Below are 24270 nucleotides of genomic sequence, written 5' to 3' on the forward strand. Positions count from 1 at the left end.
ATCCGGTCATTTATTGAGTCAACAGTGGATCGCCTGGAGATGGAGGGTTTCAGTGGACAGCATGGCTCTCTGGCTCTTGTTTGTAGCATCCTGCATTGAGTCGCACGCCTTGTCCTGGACTTAAAGGTCTGCCGGTGAAGCGTGGTGAGTCTTCGGCTCTCTGAGGCCATGCAGCACCACTGGAAGAAACGAGGCATAAACTGGCTGAGAAAAGTCACGTGACTGTAAAAAGTAACAACCATCAAAATCAAACTCTGAAGTTTTACCACAACACGCCTTTTAGTGTAAAAACAACATTAAAGTGCCTCCAATGTCACTTTCACAAATCAATGTATTTTTTCACAAATCAGTAAATGTTCTTAAAAGGATGGGGTAGTTCTGGATCTCTATGATAAGCCTCTCGTCGTCCGTGGTTGTTTACATTAAAAGTGGGGTCATCGGGACCCCACAAGACAGTGCGCTGAACTTTTTGTAATCATTGATTTTTGAGTTTCACTAATGTCCATGGCAGACATAAAATCCCGTCCAGCTTTGTCCACATTTGTCATGGAAGGAATCACACATCAATATGTGGTTGGAGTCATCTGGACCCCAAAGAGAGCGGAAGGGTTTATGACCGATATGACGCTCTTCCACACACCTTTGTAACCTCATGTCACCAGAAATTGCGTAATACACGCTGAAAACGGCGAGTTCAAAGGAAAATAGGTTTCCGCAGATTCAATGGATTCAGAGCGCTGGAGAGGCTGGATCGCAGAGATCAGATGCAGTCGGATGTGATTGTATGCAGTGGAGGTTCCTCTCACACTTTTAAAGTTACATAAAGACTTCAGTGGTCGCATCTGAGCCGTAACGCTTGCCGAGGGAGCCCGGGGTGAAGTTAGAGTAGGGTCGGCAACCTTTTAACAGTAAAAGAGCCATTTGGGCTCGTTTTCTACTCATCAAAACCTAGAAGGAGCTGCACAGTTTTACTTAAGCCTTTAAGAAATTTGGATTTGCATTCATTACCTTCTTTTTTTTAAATAATAAACAAGAATTATGTCTATTTTTTTAGCACAAACAAAAGCAAAAATATAAAGAGAACTTAGCATCTCTCAATTTTTTTTATATATTATTATCTGTGACAAAAGCTCAAATAACTTTTTTGTTCTTTTTCCCCACTTTGTCCTCAACAGTCTTACACTGCTGGGTTTTGTTATTTTAGTTTGGGATTGGACTTTGGTAGTCTTAGTTTGCTGGCTTTGTTTATTTGTTTTCTTTATGTAGTTTTAGAGATAGGGTGAGAAGCTCGGTCACCCGGAGAGAGCTCGGAGTAGAGCCGCTTCTCCTCCGCATCAAGAGAAGCCAGTTGAGGTGGCTCGGGCATCTGGTCCGGATGCCTCCTGGACGCCTCCCTGGTGAGGCGTTCCGGGCATGTCCCAATGGGCGGAGGCCCCGGGGAAGACCCAGGACACGCTGGAGAGACTATGTTTCTCAGCTGGCCTGGGAACGCCTCGGGGTCCCCCCAGAGGAGCTGGAAGAAGTGGCCGGGGAGAGGGAAGTCTGGGCATCTTTGCTTAGACTGCTGCCCCCGCGACCCGGTCCCGGATGAAGCGGAGGAAGATGGATGGATGGATGGATGGATGGATGTAGTTTTGGTTAGACAGCCCTTAGCAGAGAGCTGCTGACTCATACGGTGGACATGGCTGGATCTGACTTATTTTACATTTGGCAAAGGAGCCACCATGGAGAGATAAAAGAGCCACATGTGGCTCTGGAGCCGCAGGTTGCAGACCCCTGGGTTAGACCCTTCACACTACTGCCTAACTATGTAGCCACCCGTGGGCCTAAGTCTGGGTCTCTCTGTGCTGGTCCCCAGCCTGGATAAAATACAGGATTGTGTCAGGCAAGGATTGTCGTAAAAATCTCTGCCAAACCACCTGAACGAAAGGTAGACAACAAAACTTTACATAATCTAAATGTTTTACCGCTCATGCTATTACAATGAATCAGCTGATTCTAAAGCAGGGAAAAGCAGCCTTTCATACCAGCTTTTCACCAGTGTGCAACAGTGCTAACATAAACAAAACTGTTTTTCTTCCTGAAAGAATCAGCTGATTTACGAAGCTGCTTTTTTTCTGCTTCAAAAACTGCTGGAATTACATTAATTGGGGTTACGATTGAAGAGTTACAGTGGTCGAATGGATGTCAACACTGGAGCTAAAGCCTCGGTGTAGGCCTGGGTATCACCAACAATTTCCAATATCGATTTAACTTGATTCACCAGGGCCTGAATTAATTCAATTCACAATGTTTTTGAATTCTGTTGATTTATTCGATTTGATTCAATTTCGATTTTTGCACATAGTTTTGCATATTAACATGTTATATGTATAGAAAAATCTTTAAATTACGTAGGCATTTGTAAGATTGATATTTATTTCAAAAAAATACTCCAGAACCTGATAGAGTTCACACACTAAAATGTATTTGTAAATTATCACATTACACAATAATCCGGTTTCTCTTTTTGGCAGAAAAAGGAAATGGATAAAAATCGCTCTCGTTTTATGCATCGATTATTTGTTCATTGGGTCGATTCAGACCGATTAATCGATTCTTTAAACCCAGCTATACTTGGGTGTAAAAAGGTTCAAGAGTACCCATCCCAATGTAATTAACACGTTTCTTAACTGCTGACTTGAAGCATTACAGGTTTCAGTCTATCAAATGACCACTGGATCCAGGTGTTTGAAGGGAAGAGCTTCTAATTATAATCTAGGTTTAACGGTCTGACTCTACAGTTGAAATCAATTTACAGTCAGAAGTCCAAACTCTTCTCAATGTTTATTGCTATGCTGTCATTTGAGATAAAAGGGGTGGGGTCAGATATTTGATGCTATTAGAGTTTATTTGCAAATATAAAATTATGACAGTGTTTTTTTTTAAGTAAGTGTCTTTCAATGCAACGTTTTGGCGCAATTGTTCTTATCTCTGGGAGGGCACATGCATGGAGCCAACTGAACTCGTACTTTACTTTGTCCCACCCAGTCGCCTATTTTTGGAAAGGCTGATTTGGGCAAGGTAAACTCCAGTCAAAGTGGCCGACCCGACCTAATAATTCTCGGCTTTTAGAACCTTGTGGTGACGTCATAGATTACGGATCCGTATGCATCTCTATTGTCTCTAGATTTGTGGATGTTCGGTGAACTTTTGGTGCATATCATGTCAACGTATTGAACTTTGCTGTCTAACATATAGAGTTCTAATCTGTGTTTTTTTTTTTTTTTTTTTTACGTTTTTTGACCAACAAAACAAAAAGGATTATGGTCTTAGGTTGAACTTACTTTTCTAAAGAAATGCTGGTGAGGGCTGAAAACCAAAGAGGGAGGGGTCATGGAGAGAAAGAAAAACATCAGAGAGTACACATTTCTGTGGGTGAAGACCCCTCCGCCCCATTGACTCACGGACCTTGGTTGTGCTCAAGCATCTTGATCAGAAAGACTGATCCCACTCCAAGCATGAGCGCGAAGAAACAGGAGAATGTGACCACAATGATATCCGTGGGAGATGTTGGACACACTGAAAAAAAAAAATGAAAGCCAGTTTCACAGCTCTGTAAATCATCCATGCAGCCTAAGGAGAACTCCTTTACCTGGGGGAAGTTCGGTAGGGGATGTTCCCTCTAAAAAAGAGTTGAGGATCTTGTCTGAAAGATAGTGAAAGAATTTAAATACTCACAAGAAAAGCAAAACAAAGAATCAAGTTTTGCTGCTATAACTCTAATTCAGAGGACTCCAAGCTAAAGCCCACAGACTAAACCTGGCCTGGTGCCTTTTTCACATTTAAGTATCCATACAAACTGGTTCGTCTAATCTACCATTAAAATTGCTCCCAAGATAAATAAATAAAACATTGGAGAAGTGTGAAATCTGACACAAAAGTAGCAAAAAAAAAGGTAAAAAGTAAAAAATGTAGAGATAAATAGAATAAAAGTTGAACAATTGGATCCCCCTCCTCCGTGTGGTCAAAATACTATGAAAGCAGCATTTGTCAAGAAAAGCTAAAATGTTCAAAGTAGATGCTGAAGTTTTTCACAAATAAGTAGTGTAACTATTTCTGTCATCTACGCCTTTGAAAGAACTGCAGCTTCAGGTTTGAAAAGCTAAATAGATGATGAAAAAAGCTATAACATGCTAGCTTAAAGCCAAATCCAAATTGCTTCCTTACCCCTCTGGATCCTCCCTATTGCTGCAATTGTAGGGTCGTTTGAAGCTGTAGTGGTGTCTGAAATGTTTTTTAAGGAGTTGTAGTGACTTAGGGCTGCTATCCCTCCGCCAGTAAGGTGATCTACGTCGCGCTTGTGGTAAAAGGAAAATGGCATTTCTTCACGTAGGTGTGTTCTGAGGCACAGGGGTTTACATTTAAACGTGAGTATTTAATTAATCAATGTAGCATTTAAATGAGTTTCCGTTTTTGGATTGCTTTTTAAATTTATAAAACCAATGTTGTTATGTATCTTCTGAGTAGTGGCAGCTCCATGCTAATGTAGATAACCGGCAACTATTGATGACATCATCAAGTGGTAGTAACGTCCAAAATTGAAGACACTATTTTCTCCATTTCTCTTCACTTGAATGGATACATATAGAGGTAGGGAAGCAATTCGGATTCAGCTTAAATGAAAATGTCTGGGAGTAAAAGCTGAAACATTCAGTTTCTTCAAGAAGTCCCTTCTTGAGCTTTGCTTTTACCCACTTTTGTGGTTTTTGAAACATGTAGGTATTACTGTACATTGAGATTTTTTTATTGAGATTTTTTTATCATGTATATGTACATTGTGAGATTTTTATTTTTTATTATGTATACCCTGTAAGCTGCTGAAAGACTTAATTTCCCCAAGGGTGCCATCCCAAAGGGATTAATAAAGCAAGTCTAAGTCTAAGTCTAAGTCTAAGTCTGTTATGTTCTGTGGAAAGAAATGGAGAAAGTTTCAAAAGCGTTTTTTACTCTTTCAGATCTAAAACATTGAAGCATTCTGCAGACGATGGCCTCTATCACATGAATTCATCTTTGAAAAAAATACATAATTTTGTTTATATTCGCGGCTGATGTTATTCTCACATATTTACGTGTGACCAAGCAAAAAAATTGATGTAAATTCATGTGTATGCGCATTACCTCAATGTCAGTGCATATTTTAACCCTAAGCCTGCCCTAATTACATGCGAGTTAGTCGTCTTCTTCACTTTTCGGTTTATCATTTTTGGGGTCGCCACGGCGAAACAGTAACAGTTTTTACATCGGATGCCCTTCCTGACGCAACCCTGTACTTGAAGGCCACAGGCTGCCTAACTGATCATGACCGAATCTGGATGGAGATCAGTGGACACTCGGGAATTGAACCCAGTGCTCCTGTGTGCATACTTAGCTCACTGAGCCATCCAGCCATGCATGCTCACGTAAGTTCTGAGTTTCAGTTTGGTCAGACTGTCTATTCTTTCCTTATTTGCTTAGGGTGGCTGTGGTACAGAGGTAGATCGGTCAACCTCTGATTGGAAGATCGCAGGTTCGGTTCTCGACCGGCCTGCCTAGGTGTCAAAGTGTCTTTGGGCAAGACATTGAACCCCGCATTGCTCCCGGTGGTTATAAGTTGGCGCCAGTGTTTTGCAGCAGGGCCACCAACAGTGTGTGTGGGTAAATGAGTGGTTTGAGTTGATGGGTCCTGCTGCATTAGAACATCAAAATCAGGTCACATCTTTTTGGTTCCTATGGTCTATTTCAGTTCCTGCAGAAATATTTGCAATATTTGCAATCTCAATGAGCTGAAGGAAATGGATGGATGGCCCACTTTCCTACTTTTAAGAACTATGTATTATACATATTAACTTCACTCTTTACACATGTTGATTGTTAATTTATCTAATTTTTGTGTTTTATTCTAAAGGCCTGCAGTAGTGGTGTTGTATCAGGTACTTGAAACTTGCAGATAGCTATGTTTAAAATGAACAGGCTGTCCCCTGCTTGAACTGTTTCATTTTACATAGAAGACTTTCCTCCTCATCTCTTCACCTGTGACCTGGACCAGCACAGATGAGCTCTCCAACCACGGCGCAGAGTCATCATAGCTGTTTCTGGCCCTGCAGCGATAGTACCCAGAACCCTCTGGGCCAAGCTTGGTGAGGATGAGAGTTTGTCTTTGGTCATAGAAGTTGAAGTGAGGTAGGAGAAGCGGAGTTTGAGGATTTGCCCATGACTCTGAAGGAACGGCAGAGCCGTTCAAAAGCCAGGAAATGTGCGGGAAGGTTCCTCTGCTGAGGTGACATCTTAGCGTGGCAGCGGCCAGCTTTGCCTTTGCTGTGTACAGATAGGTCAACTCCACTTTCACGTTTCCTCCAACTGGAACTGGATGTGAAAAGAAGAAGGAGACAGTAAGAGGAGATTACAAGACACAAATTCTAGGCCTCCTTCTGATCGATGGAAGACACCCATCACACCAGGTCTCACCTACTTCCAGACTGACAGGCTCACTCATCATTTCTTGCAACTCAGTTTTCACCCTGCACCGGGCCTCGCCCATGTCCAGCCCGGGGAACGCATCCACCTGGAACCAGGCAGCCAGGCTTTCTGTAGCCGTCACAGTTTCAATGTTCCTGTCATCCACATAAAGTGAGAAGTTCACAGGAGGGCTTCCTTTTAAAGACCAGCAGGTGACATTGGCCTGGTATTTGGTCCCGTCTTTGAAGAGGAAGAAGGAGATCTTTGGTTTGGAAATGAAGGCTGGAGGAGGGAAGAGAAAGAGAGGATGTTAAGAGAGGCTGTGCAATCAGCTTCTCTGTCTATCTTTGCATGGATAGAGTGATCTACTGACCATTAAATAAGCTCTCACTGGAACAGTCTGGTTGCCTCTGAGCAAGGCATTGCCCAATTCAATACAACAATGAAACCCACACCTGAACATAATTAACACGCTGGAGGTAAACTGGGAAAGGGTAGATCCATCCGTCCATCCATTCTCCTAACCTGATATATCCCTTTTGGGGTCAAGGGGTTGTCAGAGACTATCCCAGATATTGTTGGATGAAGACAGAGTACACACTGAACAGGTCGGCAGTTTGTCACAAGGCATGCAACCACTCCCACACACAAGCACACCTAGGGACACTTTAGAGTAGTTATTTTTATCAAGCATGTTTTGGAGCCATGGGAGAAAGCCAGACTGCCAGGAGAAAACTCGCACATACACGGGGAGAACATAGAGACTCCACACAAAAAGACCCCTGCCGGGACTGAACCAGGGCCTTCTCACTGTGAGGTTAACCATGCAGACAGGAAAAAGGTAGATTATTCACCTAATCCCACATCAATGAATCATTTCAATCTGAGAAACTGCTGAGTACTCAAATATGGCAGAATTTGAGTACTTTTCAGAGGTAATCTGAATACTTTCTTAGCTGTCTGTCACATGTCTGTGCTGAGGGACTTTAACTCTACTGTTAACAGGAGTAAAACCTGTGGAGAGGTGCCTTGGAGGATCAGTGTTCCTGATCTAGAACTAAGAAAAGTTTTTTGTCAGACTCTGTTAGAACAGCAGGTGGCCAAACAGTCATCTGACATCAAGACGTAGTAAGCCAGAGCTTAATGACCGACTTTGCGGTTGTGTTATTGGAATGGCGGCCTCATGTTTTACATAGGATGAACCATTAACTGATCCCCACCTAATGGAAAAATGTTGAGAGGGAAGGAGATTCTCTGAATATATTTCAGTGGAGGCTGTCAGACACTGCCACCTGTAGAATTGCCTTAACCATTTCCAGAATGAGGGAGGGAAACGCAGAGGAAGCCGCATACCGGTACTTTCTTTATCAGGGGGGCGGGGGCTGTGGTCACTGCCTGGTTGTGGTGTGGAAGCAGAAAGATGGAGATGGGGACTAAAGGTTCAGCTGTCAATGGAGCTAAAATTCTAGTGGAGTTTGGTGGGATCACGGAAAAAAATACTTTCCAACAAAGGTGCAGAAAAACTGTCAGTCATGCTCATTAACCCTACATAGATTTCAAAGACAACGTCACAAGTTCAGTAATAGCACATCCATTGATCACAATAGAAGAAAGATGTTGATATTATTGTCATCCGTTGATATAAAGATGCATCGTGGGCTGCATGGAGGCGCAGTGGTTAGCACTTTTGCCTCACAGCAAGAAGAAGGTCCTCCCGGCTGGGGGACCTGAAACAGAACCACCAATGTTCTTCCTATGCATGTGTGGGTTTTCTCTGGGGACTCCGGCTTCCTCCCACCATCCAAAAACATGTTTCATAGGTAAATTGGTTACTCTAAACTGCCCCTAGGTGTGAATGGGTGTGTGATTGAGACCCTGCAACAGAGTGGCAACCTGTCCAGGGTGAACCCCGCCTTTGCCCTTCAGTAGCCGGGTTAGGCTCCGGCACCCCCATGACCCTGAAAGGGACAAGTGGCTAAGAAGATGAACGAATGAATGAATGAATTGATGAATGTTGAACTTTGGGAGTCTAAACAATGGCGAAACTCAAAGTGTAAAAATAGTTTAAAGGCATTAGAAAGTCCAAGGGCAGAATTCTTCCCCTATGTCTCCGGCCTCTCCCTACCCCTTACAATTGAAGCGGCCTTTTAAGGTAATCGTTTTTTTAAGGGTAGAGCAAAGGGACTACGAGTTCTGTATTCCTACGCCAGTAGGTTGTTCTGCATACCGCTGTCCCACAGAGGAGAAACGCATTTCTTCATATGGGTGCGCTCTGAAGCACAGATAATTACAGTTAAATGTAAGCAATGAATTGTTGTTTTTGCATGACCTTTTTAAAGTTAAAAAACTGTATTTTATGTATTTCTGAGCACTTGCAGCTCCGCGGTAAAGTAGCTGACTGGCAACTATTGATGACGTCCGAATTCGAAGACATGATTTTTTCATAACTCCGCCTAGAAGGCTAAATGTAGGGGTAGGGAAGGAATAGAATAGAATATAAATATTTTATTTATTCCAAGCTGGGAAATTTGGCTGTTGCAGCAAAATAGACATTATGTACAGAAGATAAAAATATAAGAATGAGTGGAAGAAAAACAAAGTGTGCAAATCAAGCTAGTACTGTTGAGAATAGTACGAAGCAGTGTGCATTTTGAAGCATGAAGACTGTCAGTCATGAAAACAACCAGTTGGTGAATTATCTGTTACATAGTGATGAGGTGCTATACACTCCTATTGCAAATAGCAGAAAAGATTTCCCGTAACGGTCCCTCGAACAACTAGGCTGCCTGAGCCTAAGAATTCGGATTTGGCCCAAAAAGTTGGTGATGTTACCAAAGTTTTGTAATCCAGTCATTAATGACAGACACAAAACATCAGTCAGAAACCACGTTTGTGGCTAGATAGATTTAAACGATTTTTAGTGGTCGACTCCCCACTTAAACCCCCTTCATGCATGTCAACTGTAAATGCACAACATTTAAAAGAAGGAAAAAATAATTATTCTGTAGGTTGGATTCATTCTTTAATTTTTGGGAAAAAAAACATTCTCATGGTCCATCAGTCTTATGAAGATATCACATTTTCCTCTGACACTGAGGCCTAAACCGAACTCTTCCCTTCTCCCTTCCCCTCCATTTGAAGGGACAGTTTTAGTGCAAGTGTGTCTATTACATTTTTTTTTTTTAATTTCACCGATGGCATTGCTCTGAGAAGTGCTTTTCTCCACATGGGTGTGCTCTGAAGCACAGAAGTTTATATTCAAATGTATGTCATGACTTTTTGTTGTAGCACGATGTTTTTAGAGCTATGAAACCGCTGTTGTTATGTACTGTATATTCGAGTGCTAGAAGCTCCAAGCTAACACTATAGTGGACCAGCGGTTATTAGTGACATTATTGAACAAAAGGGACGTCTGAAATATGAGACGCAATTTTTTCATAACTCTCCGTTTGAATGGCCAAATGATATCAAAATATTCTTCGGTATTTTTATCCATTCAAGGTGAAGCTAAATTAAATGACGTCCTGGATTAAAAAGTATATTGCGAATAAGAAACGTATGGCGTGAAGGGGTTTAGCACATTTTCCATCACACTTCTACTGTGTTTGAGAGACTAATTCAGTTAGAAATCGAAAAAGAACACCAAAAATCAACATTGCTTACCCAGCAGAACAATACAAGTCTGCTGTTGGAAAAGTCAGAGGAAGACATCTTTGTTGGTTGTTTGCCGTTAAGCTATATTGTGGTGTTCTAACTGGGTCTAGATGCAGCTGGAAGATCCATTTTTCAGCGGGAGGGGCAAATATTCACCTTTGATAGTCACCTTCACCTCTGTGCTCGTGGAGAACCTCCTGGTGTTCTGAACTGTGGACCAGGCGGTACAGTAGTAACGACCTGCGTGCTCTGGACTCGCCCTCTCTATTACGATCTTGTTCCCTGAGTGGGGGACCTCCCTCCTGTTGAAGAACCAGGTGTATGAGAGGTGGGAGCCCCGGCTGACGTTGCAGCTCAGGACGACGCGTGAGCCTTCAAATGCGACTGGAGGGGAGGGGTCAGAGGTCACTCTGGTTCCAGATGGTGGAGCTGCGAAAAAACAATTTAGGAGTATGACAGAAGGAAGCCTCACCTGATGAAAATGGCGTTACTCACTGACTATCGTCAGCTTGATCTCATTGCTGACTCTTGTTCTTCCTCCAGCGGTCACCACACAGCGATACGATCCTCCCGACGCTCCTGTTATCTTCAACGTGAACTGTGCTGTTTGGTTTCCTTTCAAATCCACAAGGGTGCTGATCAGGGAGCTGCTGTTCCTCATCAGCTGGTACATGACCGGAGCAGAAGAGCTGATAGCAAAGCAGCGAAAAGGCACCTTTGAGTTGAGAAAGGCCCCGTCTGGGCCGCTCAGCAGCGGACGTGGAAACCTCGATGGAGCTGCAGAGTTCAACCAAAAAACTCCACAGTTCACCCACACCACAATGAGGAGACCCACGCCAGGCCTCATGTCAGAACACTGACACATCCTGATGAGCAAACCTTCCAGAGCTGGAACATCAAGTGGAGAAAACGAGGCTGTGAAGGGGTAATATCTTCTTTTTATTTTTTATTTTACACAAAAAACAGAAAACTCACCCAAAACTAGCAACAAATTAAAAAATTTGGGAGTCCTTCATGACAGTCCTCTGCACGGTTTGGTGACTCACTGAGGTCCTGCACCTTCACGAGTCCGGGTATGGGAGGGAGGGACGGGGGGTGACACATATGTTGCAGGCAGATAACACATAGGCCTGCATGTCTAGCTTTATTTAAACTATCTATAACATGTTCAAGCTTGAAAACAGGAATTCGTTTTCCAAACAATAAAAACTTTCACTTGAGATTTAACCCTTTAACACCAGAGCTCCACTGTTGATTTACTGTAATTTTTCAACTGTTAACACAATCAACAAAATTCCAGTAGATTATGAAGCAGAAAAGCGGCTCGTGCCGTGTTAAAAAGTTGCAGTATTTTAAAGATTTTGTGTTTAAGCGTCACCGGCGACGCCTCAGGTGTTAAAGGGTTACAGCGTTGTTAAACACAAAACATTGTTTCAAACAGCAACAAGGTTTTCACAATGTTCTCAAAAATACTTTTCAGTCAGGTCGGAATCACATCAGTATTACACCCATTTACTATACATTTTTCTAAATTGGCACCATCAGAATTCATTGATTGTTTGATGGCTTTGTTTGCTCGCTCTGTCACTTCTCGGCGGTCTGTCCTCCGCTGCGTTGCTGCAGTGACTTCTGCTGGTGACTTTCCGGCTTTTGAGCAAAGTGGCGTGCTGCCTCACCAAGAACCGCTTATCCGAGCTGCTCTGTGGGGGCAAACATGCACAAGTACAGTGACAGTGTGACTCAAACACCTCGCTATGCCCCCAACTGTCAAAATGCTTGGATGATTTTAAGTTTTATTTAAAAGAAAACTAAACATGTTCTTAAATCACACAACCCAAAAATGTATTAATGTTCCCTTTGTTGATTTGATCATTCAAAATAACCAAAAATCCCAATTTTATTCTGAAATGTTCTCAAAAACATGAATGTTTTTGGTGGTTCATATTCATTTCCTTCTATCCTTGTAGGGAAACAACCAAATGAACAGTTTTAGAGAAACCGACAGCTACTATCTATTTTGTTGATTATTATTCACTCATGAAATACTTGTGCTAAATAAATGTGCTAAAATTGGCTCCTCCTTCTTTGTTATAGTTCACAGCAGTCCTTTAAGTGGAGAAAAAGTACTGGCGGTACTCTCTTTTATGGAAGTCAAAGCATAAAATGCAGTGAATCTTGAATGTAAATATTAATCAATAAAAAATGAATTTTTCTATGCGTGGGTGTAGAATAAGCTAGACCTTTCTGGTAGGGGTCGCTTCATAAAATTAAATAATCAGTCTGAATCGATATAAGCTTAATAGATCAATAATCGATTCATAAAAGTAGAGATTGATTGAACATATAATGCTAATCCCCGTTAGCTTAATGCTAACGTAAAATAGGATTTCCCATAGGGCAGCCAATGCTAATGCTCGGTCGATCTAAAAATACATTCTAAACATAACCACTTGTGGTCTAAATCACCATTTTTTGCTCATACTTTCTTCTTCTGGGATAAGATGTAACGCTTTAGCGCAGTCGCCACAGTAGCTAAATCGAAACAGGAAAGGCAGAACAATTGTTGGAGCTTCTCCGTTTGAGAATCCATGTAACACTGTATGGTATTAACAATCTCATTGTACCTTCACTAGTACATTCTACTGTATGTGAACTGTATCAGATTAATATGAGTATCTTTAAAATGTAAATAGATTATTAATGTATTTCTAAACAAATGTGTCTAAATGTGTAAACCATGTAAACTAAAAATTGAATTGAATTTAGAGGATTGAGTGAAATGAAAGAAAAAGGGAAAGAATCAATCCAGGTTTTGGTGAATCGAATCGATTCTGGAAATTTTTGCAGATTCCCAGCCCTAATTTCTGGAAGAAAAACAAGATGTGAATGGGGGAACATACAAACTTCACATAGAGAAGACCCAGACAGTATTTGAACCAGGATCTTCTTGCTATGAGGTGAGAGTGCTAACCACTACACCACCATGCACCCCCTTTGTGTTATGTATTTCCAATGCCTTTTGTTTTATCTTTTTGTTATAAAACACAAAGTTTGTTTTTTATTTCTAAACAGACAGTAACCTTCTAACAATTTGTTGTACGTACTTTAATACATGTGAAGAATTTCGTGGTCTTTAAACTCTTTAAAGAGCTAAATAAAGTTGATTTATTTGTTTTTCAAAAAGTTTTTCAAACTTCCGGAGATCTGTTCGACTCACCATGACCAGCATGTCTTTCAGCCTCTCGATGGCCTTGGTATTGGCTCGACCGCGTGACAGATAGGAGGTCAGGATGATGCTGAGGGGAAAAAGAGGTTCACACATGAACAGATTCTTGGGATGAGAGCTGTTAATTACCCGTGGGTTTTTGTCATGTTTTGGTTAATTTATGAAATCTGGTGTCCTCCACCTACACTTCCTGACAGAAGGAAGCTGGTGTTAGAGGATGCAGAGGACAGGGTTTGATGGAGGGAGCGGATTCACTGTTGCGACCCCTGAAAAACTGATCTTATCTGTCAACAGATGCACGACTTATCGAACACATGGAGGAACTTCCCTGTAAAGGAACTTGAAGGAGACAGAGGAGTAACTCAACACCTGACACATCGAGCAGAAAAAGGTGAACCGATGCAGTGAAAATAAGCCCCTCCCCCAGAGGGAGAGGGCCTATCAGAAGTAAGAAGAGTAAACGACAAAGCTTTGATAATATTCAGAAACTGAAACCACTGTGACAAAAAAACGTAAAACAAACTGGATCAGGTCTTTACAACTGAACGAGCGTTCAATTCCTGCTTCCATCAGTAACAGAGCAAATAAAAAACGAGATCAGAAACCAAAAGTAGTATATAAAACATGATATCAAACATTTAAAATGTCACATTTTCTTACAGTTTAAGGTGTTCTTTGCCTGTCTTTACCTGCAAATAACACTCACATCTAACCTCAAAAGTTAAAACAGAAACTCAGCAGCGTTTGATCCAAATTAACTTCACACACTCACATCTCTGCGAGGATGAGCGGCAGAGCAAAGGCCTCCGAGGACAGGTAGCGAATGGTGGTCTGGGCTGCAGTAGGGAGACTCTTCACACACTCTCCTGTCACGTTAAAAACAGTTGCTCCACTTCTTAACATGCCGCAGGACTTTGAGCTGAGATCCAAGAAGAAAAACTATNAGCAAAAAAAAAAAAAAAACATTCAGACAGCTTTGGATGGGTGGAAGAGCTCGTACGTGCTTTGCTGCATTTGGAAGTTGAAGCCCAGGGTGACGGCGGCCATGAGGAGTCCCAGAAGCAGCATAAAGTAGAACAGAACCGAGGAGCTGGAGGCCCGAAACATGCGCTGTTCGGCCCTGCAGCAGTGCAGGACGCTGAACTGCAAAGAGAGGACATTTTAGACCCTCTGCTTTCATCACCACTGAGGAACCTGCACTACAAAAGTCATGTAGTAAAGTAGCAGATTACTTTATGTCAAATATTTTACTCATGTTTTATTACAGACTTTCTGCCTAAAATGTAGGAGTAATTATGTCAAAAAGATCATTTTCTCATATTTATTTTTAAACTGATGTGTGAATCCTCTGTTTTAGACTTGATTCCCTATAGCAGGGGTCGGCAACCTTTAACAGTAAAAGAGCCATTCGGGCTCATTATCTACTGATCAAAACCAAAACCAAAGAAATTTGGATTTGCATTCGGGATCTTTTTTTTAAAATAAATATGAATTATGTCTATTTCTTGACACAAACAAAAGCAAAAATGAACCTAGCATCTCTCAAAATGTGAACTTTTTTTCTTATTTTCTAAATAAAAGATGCTCTGTGCTAAATAGGATTATCTCAGTGCAGCTTTGGGCAGCTAGTAACCAGCATTTTGCAGCATAAGATAATATGTGCAAACTTTTTACCAAAGTTTTACTTTGCATATAAAATCTGTTCATTCTGGAGGTAGAGTTGAGCAAACAAGACGTCTTCAGGTCAACAGGGATGTAAAAACCTACATCATTTATCATCAATATGCACCTCAGCCATCAATTTATTAACTAATCTAAATTAAATAAATGCTAATTAAGTAATCCTTACTTTAAAAAATGTCTATCGTATTTTTCTTTTTTGTTTTTGCTATTTTTCCCCTCTTTGTCCTCGTCGGTCTTACTCTGCTGGGTTTTGTTATTTTAGTTTGGGGTTGGACCTTGGTAGTCTTTGTTTGCTGCAGCTGGAGGATCTGATTAAACACAGGATGTCTTTTATTTTGAAAGGAACTTGAATGTGCCATTGACAAAAGTGAAACAAGTTATATTTGTTATGTATATAAAAACTCAGTTTTAGAGAACATTTTAAAGTTATATTATGTAAATGAATTTCTTAATTGCCACAAAAACATAAATAAAGTTTTTTTTTTTACTTTAAGGTGAAACTTTGCAGAGTCCATAAGAACCTAGACCAGATGGCTCTGTAAAGTTAAAGGTTGCAGACCCCTGGTCTACATGAATGTTTACAGCACAAAACAGAGTTTTATAAACACACAGGAGGGGACGTGTTCTCCTGTTTGAGACCTTTTTGATGTAGAACGTAGCCGTCAGCATGAAGATTCCAATGAGAGGCAGCAGGGGGCAGAAGTAGACTCCCACCCAGGACACCGTCTGAACATAAACCAGATCCAGCACATTGAAGGGAATCAGGAAGCGCTGTTTCCCACAGAGACGAGCCAGCAGTGAGGTCGGGAACTTCTCCTGCAGCAGCCTGTTGTGCAGTGAGAACGCACATCAGTTTCTGGTCAGATCATGAGCTCCACAGAGGATTCACGCTGAAGATGCAGCAAAGACTCTGTTCTGAAAGCACTCAGACAGGACTCAGAAGGAAGTAGGCTGTTGATTTGAGGGGAAACTCACTTCCTGGGGTAGTTCAGGAGAAAAGTGCTGCAGAATGTGGCGAGGAAGTTGAAGATGCACAACTTGTACATCTCCCTGCCGAACCGGTTTTCCCTGCACTGAAGCATAACAAAAGGGTGGGTCGAAGAAATTCTTCATGAAACACACAACTGACTTTCTGAATCAGGGACATACAACATCTGGAAGACCCCTGAAGAAGAAGAACAAGTAGATCCCCAGGGACGCCAACTTCAAAAAGATGCTCCTGAAGAAAAGACAGCTTAGATGGTTGCAGGCGTGCTCAGGCAGCGGGAACCACATCTCTCTGCACCTCACCTCACGAGTGTGGCGTTCACCTGCACGGTGAAAGAGTAGTCCTCGAAAGAGGAGATCTTACGAAACATATGAGGCAAAACCAGGTTCACAAAGGTGATGGTGAAGGGGGGAAGATACTGATAGAACAGGTCGACCAGCCAGATAAGTTCATTCTGAAAAGCAATCACACATGAAGGAGCTGTTAACCAGTTTCTTCCTAATTTACTCTTAAACGGATCAGACTTTACCGCTTTTTCCTGAGAGACATAAGTAGAGAAGTGGATGAGGTAAAAGGCTCCACCCAGCAGGCATAAGACAATCACGTTGAGGATAAACCTGAGGAGGTAGAGACGCAGCTTCTGTCCAAGCGTCCTCATGGCTTTCCTCATGGAGAAGCTCTGCTCCTGCAGCAACAGCTGAGCCACACAACAACCCAACAATTAATACATAAACTTTTTTGTTTACTCTTCTTCTCATCCTTGTTTTGTCTGTCCCGCCTGTAATCATTGCATTGTTGGTTTTTTGGTATCTTATATTTAAATACTGTGACTTTTGTTCTCATTTTAGTGCCAATTGGTTGATGTCCCTTAAGGCAAACTTAGCTTTCATGTGGTGCTAGAATGTTTGAAAAAATGACTTTACGACTCTGAAAACACGCATGAACGTCAGAAAAACAGCAAATCTTCCAACACCACATGATTAAAGAACAATCTTCTGCACACAAATGAAGGTCAATTTATTCATATTGCACAAGAGATGCAGAATTACTGGGAAAATAAACAATTATTAGACATTTTCAATATAAGTTGTTCTCATTTGGCAGGCCAGATTAAACTATTAAACGGGCCCACCCTGCTCTAAATGTTGTGAACGGTCCTGCTGGTTTTCTGGTTGTTGGGGCTCTCAGAGGGTCTTAGAGAGGAGCGGGCACATCTTAAGTAGAGCACGGTTGTGTCTTGCAGTTCCTTTGAGTTGTTTTCTGGGTTCATACTTTGTTTTAAAGTTTAAACCAGGATGATGGTTTTTATTAGATCATTTATATCAACTTTTAGGGATTCTACATGTCCATGATCTCCTTTGGGGTCACGGGGCTGCTGGAGCCTTCCCCAGCTACTGCTGGGCTACAGCTGGGCACACCCTGAACAGGTCGCCAGTCTGTTGCAGGACCACACAGAGACAGACAACCACATTTTGCAGGACATGAATGTTTTAAACTGAGCTTCACTGACTAATCGTCTACTAAACTCACAGCTCCTGCACAGATTCCATACATGTCATTAAATTGGTTCACTTTGGTTTTTCATCTCAGTTAAATATGGGGAAAACTTCAGACTAGAACACTATCCAGAAGACCATCATTAACCCCCCCCATAGTCTGGGTAAGCCACTAATGCTCATTACTAAGGAGGCACTGTGTCCAGTCAGATCAATAGAAAGTTTAATGGAAGGACAAAATGTGTCAGGAGAAGATGCACAACGGGCTTCAGCAGATTATCAAAAGGACGAGTTCAAAAACCTGCAGACTTCCAGAAAGAGCTTCAAGAACCACCACATTCAGATGGATTCTGGAGATGGACTACAATTGTCGGGTCCCTCGGATCAAGACAGTTCTGAGCCTGGACCAAGGGAGAAAATGTCTCAACTGGACCAAGGAGAAGAAGGACTGCTCTGTTGGCCAGATGTCTTGTGTTCAAAAATCCCTGCAACAATGTAGCAGAATGTTCTAGAGGTCTTCATGATTCCTTCTGCTGAGGATCTGGATGGAGATGCAGATTTCATCTTCCAGCAGGACCTGGTCCCTGCCCATACTATTAAAGTATTGAAAATGACCTACCATTTTGAAAATACTTTATCTTGATTTGATGAGATCATAGTCTCTGTCTTTTTTTAAATCCTGTTTTTGGGGGTTTATGAGCTGGAACCCCGATATAAGTAAAAATAAACAAATACTTGAAAACAATTCCACAGTGGGTCTTGAATCTATATTCTATCAAATATTCTAGGAAGTGATTTATGTATAAGGTTTGATTCGATGACTTCTAAGAACCAGTTTTATTGGTTTAACTTTGTTTTTGCGTTCAGCTTCTCTTTAAACTGTTTTCAGTTCATGTTGTTTCGTTGCCTCCATAAATCACAGCCTTGCCAAGTCTGTCACGACTGCAGGATCCCCTCGGGGTGTTCAGGTTCTTTTATTCTGTTTGCAGAAAGCAAACGTTTCTCTGGAACCTGGATCTACCTTTCAACTTTCATGTTTTTTAAGTCACATGTGCCCGAGTGTTTAAAGGTTCAAATTGATTTGTTTTATTGGTCGTATGATACATTTTTGGAGATTGGAAAATTGTGATTGGCTTAGATGTTTGCTGGCTCCTAAAGCTGAGGGACTTTGTCTGAATTCCAGACTTGGATGAACTATGTGGATGTGAACTTGGCGTGGCGTGTGTGGACATTCACCTTTAGGTCATTCCTGATGAAGCTGTGCTTGAGCGTCGCAGCTGTGGGGTCCTGGATGGTGAAGTCCCAGCCGCAGAAGATCTTAAAGCTCACGTTTGTGCTGTAGCGTTTCCCCAACATCCATGTGTGCTTATAGCCAACAGTTGTTCTGGAAAAGGTAGGAGGACTTGAGAAAAGGGGAAAAAAGAAACATTTGAGGGGCACGGTGGTGGGTTGCTGACCTGCGGATCACCATGATCAAACTCAGGAGAAGGATGGAGATGATCCCAGCAAAGTATAACAGGGGTGTATTCAAGCAGGGAAAATTAAAAGAGATGTACTTGTAAAAACCAAAGAACAGAGGAGAGTTTTCCAGGACTCCCTGTGCAAAACAACAGAAAAATGTAGAATTATGGAAGGAAACATTTGATAAAATCATAAGTTAGTAAGCAGATCTCACCGTTCCAAGAAAGATATCTAAAGCTGAGAAATTTTTAACCGTATTCAACAGTTCTGTAAAAACTGAAGAGAAGAAACATTTAAGGAAACTGAAATCATGTTTGATCTGCTCTTTATTGTCGCTGCAGCTGACTTACCCATCCCTCTATCACCAAGGTGAAACGCTGTGGGGCCCACAATGAAGCCCCCAACCAGAGCACAGTGCAGCAGGTTCAGCCAAATCAGATATCTGAGGAAGACAAAGTAGGACTTCACGCCGACACCAACCCTACCTGAAGCAGACGAGCCAGAGTTAGGACGCAAACCCCCAAAGCTTTGACACATGGACACGGGCTCAGTCACCTTCAATTTTATGCAGCGTGTGCTTCCATGGCACCAGACCGGAGAACCACTCTCCCACGTGACCGCACCATCTCCTACAGGTGATGCTATGGCTCCGCCTCCAAGACGCCCAAACACCAATTCTACTGATTTGCATCTTCCTCCTCTCCCTGGTGAAAGGAGTGAATGTGTAATTTATAAAACAGCAACAATCAATCAAGCAAGCAATGGTTCGAACAAACGATCAATCAATCAATCAGCCAGCCAACCAACCAATCAATCAACCAACCAGCCAATCAATCAATCAATCAATCAAACTTTATTTATTAAAAATGTTCTTCTCATGCTTGCAAGGTGAATAGCTTTACAGTTAAACAAAAACAGATAGAAAAAAAGAAAAACCCAGCCCACCCTTTAGTCTCCCCCTTCCCTCCAGTAATACATACAACCCATGACCCCACCCTCCATGAATATTGTGAAGTGGATTCTAAAAGAAACCAGGAGCGAGCTCAGTCACAGGATCACCACAGTGTCCACCCAGACCGGGACACAATGGGGTCCGCTCCACAGCTGACTGCCCCTGCAAGGGCAAGAACCGCGGCTACGACCCAAGACCAAACCGGCAACCCCTGGCACAAAGGATCGCCAATCCTGAAACACTGGAGCTATCAGAGGACTGCATTCTAACAATAAAAAAATAATATGAATTAATTGCTGTTTAATCATAAAATGTATGTTCTGGAGGCTTTTCTGAAGTCTCACTAAGGACTCAAACTCCCATCTGGAAGTCTGGCATTGGCAACAACAGGGTGTGACAGCAGCAGGGTTGGTTGCACCACCACTCCCCCACAGACACTAACATTTGTTTGTGTTGTCTTCTTTGTGCTTCTAGAACAGCTTTTTAGCCAAGAGTTTGCTAAAAAAATTGAGTCAGTGTGTCTTGTCTGTATCAAATTTGAGTGTAATGAAGCATCATGTGAGGGAAATGTAGGCTCTACTGATCTATAAGCTCAAATGAACACAGTGAACTTTTTACTGTGATGTGAAACAGGAACTGCTGTTATTAGCAGAAAACCACAGTTTCTCTACACCTCCAAAAAGATATGTTTTAGAATATTCTTACTGTACCTCTCTTTGCATACAGCGGCTCCTATCTTTCCTTTTGTTGGTTAATATTTTGCATTAGCGGAACTCTATTTAAACTTGTGGGGTTTACAAAGGAGGAATAGATTCGCCTGAAGCAGCAGAACAAATCATTGCTACCTGTTTACAAATCTCCCTCATCCGTCTGTGTTTCTCTGCCTTCAAGAGTCCAGACCTCTCAGAAGTCAACCAGTTATAAGACAGATAAATGAGAGGTTTTGTTGACCAAGTTGGTGGCCTTGTGGTAGAGTGTCCACCTTGAGACCGGACGGTTGTGGGTTCAAATATATATCAAACACTCTTAAAATGGGACCCAGTGCCTCCCTGCTTGATACTTAGGTTGTGTCCGAATTCCCCCCTAATCCCTAACTACTAAAAAACGATATAGTGCGGGACTATGCAGTGTGCTGGATTTTAAAGGTAATTCTCAATGCTCACTACTTTTCTTTTGTTCTTCCAAACACCAGATTTGACGTCACCGATTGCACAAAGTGAAAATCAAATAAATACAAACATTTTATGACGTTTATTTATGACTCCACTGTGTTCTGATGGTGAAAATGTGGATGGTTTATTCAAATACTATATTTAAACACTTTTTATTGTTCTAAATTTTTTTACCACAATGCATTGTGGTCTATATTTGCTAATCTAGTGAGCATCGCTGTACACTAGTTTTTCGCAAAGACTTCTGGGAAATTTCGAGTGCATTAAATTTTGGAATTAGTAGATTTGGACAGCGCTAGAAAATGGCGAACGCACTATATAGTGCACTATAGAGTGATTAGGGGAAGAATTTGCCCACAACCTCAGTGTTAAGGGGTTGGATTAGGGGGGGTCAACCACCAATTGGTTTCAGAGTGCAGATGTGTCTGCAGCTCACCACTCCCCCAGTGAATGGGTCAAATGCAGAGAACAACTTTAACACAACTGATGACTTCAACTTTGACTTTGTTTGTGGTCATATCCAATCAAAAAAGACTTGCTGAAACTGCTCATGCCTGTAAAGCTGAGATGTGGGCTCTCCTGCTGCAGTCAGAGAAGAAACTTTTATCAAAAGGAGTTAATCACGGAGGCTCACCTGATTCCTCGCTTGCCCTGCATACACACTGGTAGGTTTCTAAGCGGCGGCACAGATGCTTTGTCTCTGGGTCCCCTGGCCCGGTAGCCATTGCTCTCACCCTCTGTGGACTCTGGGCCCAAACTGCCGTCCTCGCTGCCCTCAGAGGGACCGTACCTGCTCTGCTCAAGCCGGCAAGCCTGGACACTGGGCAGCAGGTCATAGATCTCTGTCTCATAGTACTCACAGGAGTCTGAAGACACGGTGGATCTGGTGCTTTCATCTTTAGGGAGAATGATGAGAAGCATTAACATATGAAGTATGAGGGCTAAAATCAGAGGACACAGTTTTCTGGTTTGACTTATTTCAGTGCATGTGTTTGTCTGCTTCAGGAAAATACACAGTCTGCCTCTTTCTTTTATCTCTCTGACCTTCTTAAATGAATAATGGCTCAGTAAAAACATCTACGGTTCATAGAATAATGTAGTACATGCACAGACTATTATAGGTGAGCTATCATTCCTCTCAGTTTTTTGTTTTGCCTCTAAAGACAGAAGTCACCTCAGAGTCCTGTGACAGCATCATGTGCTGTCTGATAAACAGAAGTCTTACATGCTAGATTTGTACAAACGGGGACCAGAATACAAGCATAGTTTCCGTTTTTCAAACGGTAGATCAGTGCAAAGAATCGACGGGTGATGAATTCAGAGAAACCACAAACATGACTACGGTGAAAACTCCAACACTCACAGGGCACAAACATCTGTCTTGTTTTTTGTTACCTGATAAAAGTCTCATGAAGTTGACTGATTTATGGCTCTCCATTTTCCGTTCACTTCTTCTTTATCAACAACGAAAAGTGGAATAGAAAGGACGTCTTCACAAAAATTACATCTCCAAAGGTTTCCGATGAAGCTCCGACTCAAAGATGTAATAACAAAAAAAAAAACTTCCACCTTAAGATCTAAATAAACGTCTTTAGACGGCACTGAGGCCACATCCTCTGCATGTCAGATGGAGTCCTGCAGGTGATGCAGATGGTACGTCTGTCCACACTGAGGCTGACTAGCACAGGAAATCATGTGACAGGATGCAACTGCTGGTGAGAAGAAATACACGCACACATGCAGCTGACTGTTCTGAACTTTTGAACAATAAAGTTATGTCATTTCAAGGTTTCATAACAGTTGAATATCTGTTGTTCCGCAGGTGTGTCCTCTTTTCGTTTAAATTTTGAATCATTTTTAGGGTCTTTTTTAGCATTGCATCTACAGTATCACGTGCCAAGTTATTAAGACCCCCCCACATGCTCACCAGAAGATCAATTAGGAGGCTCTTAACACTCTCAGCACCACAAAGGCGTTTCAGGCTTCCAGTTAATGCACGAAACTCTGAAGCCACTTCCTGTGGAGGCACGGTCTCTTTCCATTGCGTTCAGTTTGTGCCAACAAAACACTGTCTGACCCTCTTTAGTTCAAACAGAGATAAGATGTTCATGGATCTACTTCTCTGTAAGTGGATAGATCAGAATGGAGCGGATTCGCCAGTTATAGCACCAACGTCACAGCTACAAGCTTTTTCCAAGAGCATTTTTATAACTGCTCCTGATTGAAGATGATTTCAATAATAAAAAACACTCAGAAACATAATTTTAAGCATAAACCATCCATCCTTCCTTTTTTTTAACTCATATTTTCCTTTCAGTGTCAGACGCTGGTCTCCTGATTGTATACAGTCGTCCAGACTCCAGTGTGTCTGTGGTATTTGTGTGGTGATGACCAAGAAATGCTCATTCCATTTAGAGTTTAAGCTTTGTGCGGCAGCATACGCCAAAAAACATTCTGGTGAGGAATCTTCACCATGTTTTTGGGTGGATCCTAAATGTATATGAGAATGGTGCAAGCAGATGGTTGATATTCAGCAGGCGGCTGTAGAAAACGGGGCTAAGCAGATAATTTCCTGGTGGAGGTACAATGAATTAGAACAGGGATAGGCAACTCCAGGCTTCGAGGGCCGCATTCCTGCATGTTTTAAACATACCCTGCTCTGGCATGTTGGCGCCAGTGTTCATCAGTGTGTGAATGGGACTGCGCTTTGGGCCTACAAGGAAGGTAGAAAAGCTCTATACAAGCATACACCCTTTAACATTTATAGTTTACTCTGAAAGACTTAAGAAGAAGATGGTTTAGGCCCTTTGACGAAGTCTGAAGAAATATTCAGTTAGTGTACTTCCTACACAACATCTCCAGGTTCTTATGGACCAAAACTCGGCAAGAGCTGCAAATTTTCACCTCAAAGTTAGAAGAATACACTTCATTTTTGTTTTTTTTTGGCCATTAAGCCATTCATTAGCTTTGAAAGGTTCTTAACCTTTTCTATATATAACAAATGTAACTTCTTTCTCTTTTGAGAATAGCACATTCAAGTTCCTTTCAAAATAAAAGACATCCTGTGTTTAATCAGATCTGTCAGCTGTAGCAGATTTACTTTAAAGAAAATTGCAAGAAACTTAAGATTTTCAATTGCTAACTTTTGTGTTCCTTCATCC

General features: G+C 41.9%; 2 protein-coding genes and 1 long non-coding RNA gene across 3 annotated transcripts; 1 reads left to right on the top strand and 2 right to left on the bottom strand.

Moving 5' to 3' along the window:
* Positions 1–17: 17 nt before the first annotated feature.
* LOC112137619 (Fc receptor-like protein 5) lies at positions 18–11447 on the bottom strand. Its single transcript, XM_024260034.2, has 9 exons — positions 11107–11447; positions 10627–11019; positions 10288–10560; positions 6487–6759; positions 6052–6384; positions 3635–3688; positions 3451–3561; positions 3327–3351; positions 18–179 (listed from the first exon to the last, which is right to left on the bottom strand). The coding sequence occupies exons 2-9, from the start codon at positions 10994–10996 to the stop codon at positions 50–52; spliced, it is 1569 nt and encodes a 522-aa protein (XP_024115802.2). The 5' UTR covers positions 10997–11019; positions 11107–11447; the 3' UTR covers positions 18–49.
* On the top strand, positions 10950–18243 carry LOC112137620. The gene is made up of 4 exons (XR_002917579.2): positions 10950–11056; positions 12979–13088; positions 13652–13748; positions 17362–18243. It is a non-coding gene; the product is annotated as an uncharacterized LOC112137620 (long non-coding RNA).
* tmc8 (transmembrane channel-like 8) lies at positions 11489–22914 on the bottom strand. The gene is made up of 16 exons (XM_024260032.2): positions 22505–22914; positions 21744–22005; positions 19541–19689; positions 19336–19470; positions 19200–19261; positions 18982–19121; positions 18761–18908; positions 16558–16725; positions 16331–16482; positions 16190–16259; positions 16016–16113; positions 15680–15866; positions 14358–14500; positions 14130–14276; positions 13349–13427; positions 11489–11831 (listed from the first exon to the last, which is right to left on the bottom strand). Exons 1-16 carry the CDS (start codon positions 22545–22547, stop codon positions 11673–11675), a joined length of 2142 nt encoding a protein of 713 aa, XP_024115800.1. The 5' UTR covers positions 22548–22914; the 3' UTR covers positions 11489–11672.
* Between the last annotated feature and the right edge of the window lie 1356 nt (positions 22915–24270).

The sequence above is a fragment of the Oryzias melastigma genome, linkage group LG1, assembly GCF_002922805.2.
Source record: "Oryzias melastigma strain HK-1 linkage group LG1, ASM292280v2, whole genome shotgun sequence".
Lineage (NCBI taxonomy): Eukaryota > Metazoa > Chordata > Actinopteri > Beloniformes > Adrianichthyidae > Oryzias > Oryzias melastigma.